A 2472-nucleotide genomic window follows, 5' to 3' on the forward strand; every position below is an offset into this window, starting at 1 on the left:
TCTTTGGGCAATGAACTAAGTATCTTTGGACTCAACATGAGTTCAACATGTAGGAAATCATTCAAATCTTGTCTGGCTCCGGAAACTGACGATTGCTTTCAATAAACGTCTGTACATTTGAAGCAGAAGTGTGAGTGGTTTTAGATAAGACAATTGGTATAATATATAATGTGATGTAGCTTAAATTATTCGTTGTATCGGGTGTTACCTGGCAGCAGTTTCCTCCTGGCCATGGCAGCAGCTCTATGGCTCTCATACTCGACAAATGCAAAACCTCGGTTCTTGGTCTTGTCAGCAGCACTTGGATAAACGATGACATCCATGACACCATCCGTCACCTTCTTCATCTCCGCCAGGATCTCTTCTCTCTTTTTGGTCTTTGGAATCCCCCCCACAAATAGACGACAGTTGTCTACACTTGCACACACACCAAGAAGTCTTCCATTCCTGTGTGAAGATATGCAAGAATTTTCCATCAGTTTTTTTGGTTATGCTTTGTCTACAAGATGTCTAGTTTAAACAATGACTCACCGGATTTCATAGTTGTTGAGCTGTTTCATGGCATTCTTAGCCTCTTGTTTTGTGTAGAAGGTAACAAATGCATAGCCTCGATTGTTGCCACTGAAGTCCATCATCATTCGTACTTCATAAATTTTGCCAAACTGCAAAGACAGGTAAGTGTAACAGTTTTAAGGCTACACCACATTGAAATATCGAAGGAAGCCTGTTTATACCCCAGAGTAAAAATACTGTAAAAATAAAAAAGTTACGTTATGAAATATCAAAGCAAATACATTTTCAGTTGCGGGAACAGGCTTAATTGTTAAATTCATTATTCATTTATTTGAAATGATTACAGTTTATCACTTTGCCCTTACTTTTTCACAGAGCGGCACCAGTTCATCCTCAAAGAGGTCTCGAGGAAGCTTTCCCACAAAAATCTCACTGCCTCTCTCTGGAGGTGGGCCTTCCCAGCCAGGAGGTGGACCACCATATCTCCTCTGGCCGTTTTCCTACGGAGAAAACATCTGTGATGACTCTCTAATTTATCACAAATTAACATGCACATTGAGATGTGGACTAAGTAAAACCATAAATGCATATGCTACTACTATACAGTAGACCTTAAGAATGGACAAGTCATTGTACTGATCCATAGACATATGCTACTTTTTTCATAGATGGAAAGGTAGGAGTTTTTCCATTTTCACCACATTATGGTGCCACTATATTACATACTAAAAACTACTGAAGACAACCACACGGATATATCTCCAGTAATGAAAACATCAAAGAAATGGATCTTATGGAACAGCAACACCGAATTTCTGTCTCAAGTAAGAGTCGAATTAAGCAAGTGTTCCTATTCCATAATCCCACTGTGGCACCTGTCCTGTTACCTGAGGCTGTGGTAACTATTACCTGGTGTATGTGATATCCTGTGCGCTGGATCAGAGTGCGCAGCGCAGTCTCTTTCTGCATGCCAGTCAGTCCATCCCCGCATTTTTGATTGGTTTCCATTGTGAGTGATTATCAGCAATAAATCAGCAAAATTAGGGGTGCTCACTGAAATTAAATCAAAGTTCAAACACACATAAATGACAGGGCAAGATAGTATACTCCTGCTTTAAATCTGAACATGATAAGAAGCCAAGACATGTTTCTCACGGACAGGTTCAAAGATAAGAAAATCATATGTCCTAACCATGCTCTTTTGAACAACACTCATCCATTAGAAAATAGCCATTTTGTTCATTTATACATGAGAGAAAACTTTATCACAAAGATCTAATCCTAGAGGAGGAGAAACGTGATTATTTGGTCTTAGGCATCTGTCATCTTAATTTAATCAGTGTCTCTGATCAAAGTCTGTTTGAACTGCATGAAGAAAACTTTTGGTATATATTGGCTTTTTATCTGGTGGACAGTTGGCAAAAAAAATGGGGGAAAAAACATTTTCCTCACCTTCAGGTCAAGGACCGCGGTGTAATTATTAACTGAAGAGAGCAAATCAAAACAGCAGATACTCATTGAGTCACATATGTTTCAACAGGAAGACATCTGTGTCCCTCCCTTATTTCACTCCGTTTCAGGTTGTTTCAATCATAATATAGAAAATATAAAAGCATAATTCTATTATTACATCAGAAGATTGCTCTATAAATAGCTCAGAGCTCAGGAGACTAAAGTGATTGTTCACACAAAAATGTAGATTGTGTCATTATTTACTTGGGTCGTTCCAAACGTGGCAGGCCTTTTTGTCTTCAGTGGAACACAAAATATGTATATAACTCTTTTTGTACAATGAAATACAATGAAAGCTGGGTCCAAAACATCTCTGAACACCATTGACTTCCACTGCATAGATGGCAGAGTATTGTGTTAGCAGCTCAAAAGGTTGTGGGTTTGATTCCCAGGGAACACATCCTGGTAAAAAATGTATAGCCTGAATGCACTGTAAGTCGCTTTGGA

The 2472-nt window shown here is 38.8% G+C and overlaps 1 protein-coding gene across 1 annotated transcript in view; it reads right to left on the reverse strand.

The window, feature by feature from the left end:
• LOC107579572 (APOBEC1 complementation factor-like) overlaps positions 1 to 1598 on the reverse strand; it is a 2670-nt gene extending 1072 nt beyond the window's left edge. Inside the window, exons 1-4 of the mRNA XM_016265387.1 lie at positions 1423 to 1598; positions 879 to 1013; positions 532 to 662; positions 209 to 447 (exon numbers count right to left, since the gene is read on the reverse strand). Coding sequence (XP_016120873.1) covers positions 209 to 447; positions 532 to 662; positions 879 to 1013; positions 1423 to 1521 — 604 coding nt within the window. The 5' untranslated portion in view covers positions 1522 to 1598. The remainder of the gene's footprint in view (positions 1 to 208; positions 448 to 531; positions 663 to 878; positions 1014 to 1422) is intronic.
• Between the last annotated feature and the right edge of the window lie 874 nt (positions 1599 to 2472).

Source organism: Sinocyclocheilus grahami, unplaced genomic scaffold (genome assembly GCF_001515645.1).
Source record: "Sinocyclocheilus grahami isolate Dianchi unplaced genomic scaffold, SAMN03320097.WGS_v1.1 scaffold18246.1, whole genome shotgun sequence".
Classification (NCBI taxonomy): Eukaryota; Metazoa; Chordata; class Actinopteri; order Cypriniformes; family Cyprinidae; genus Sinocyclocheilus; species Sinocyclocheilus grahami.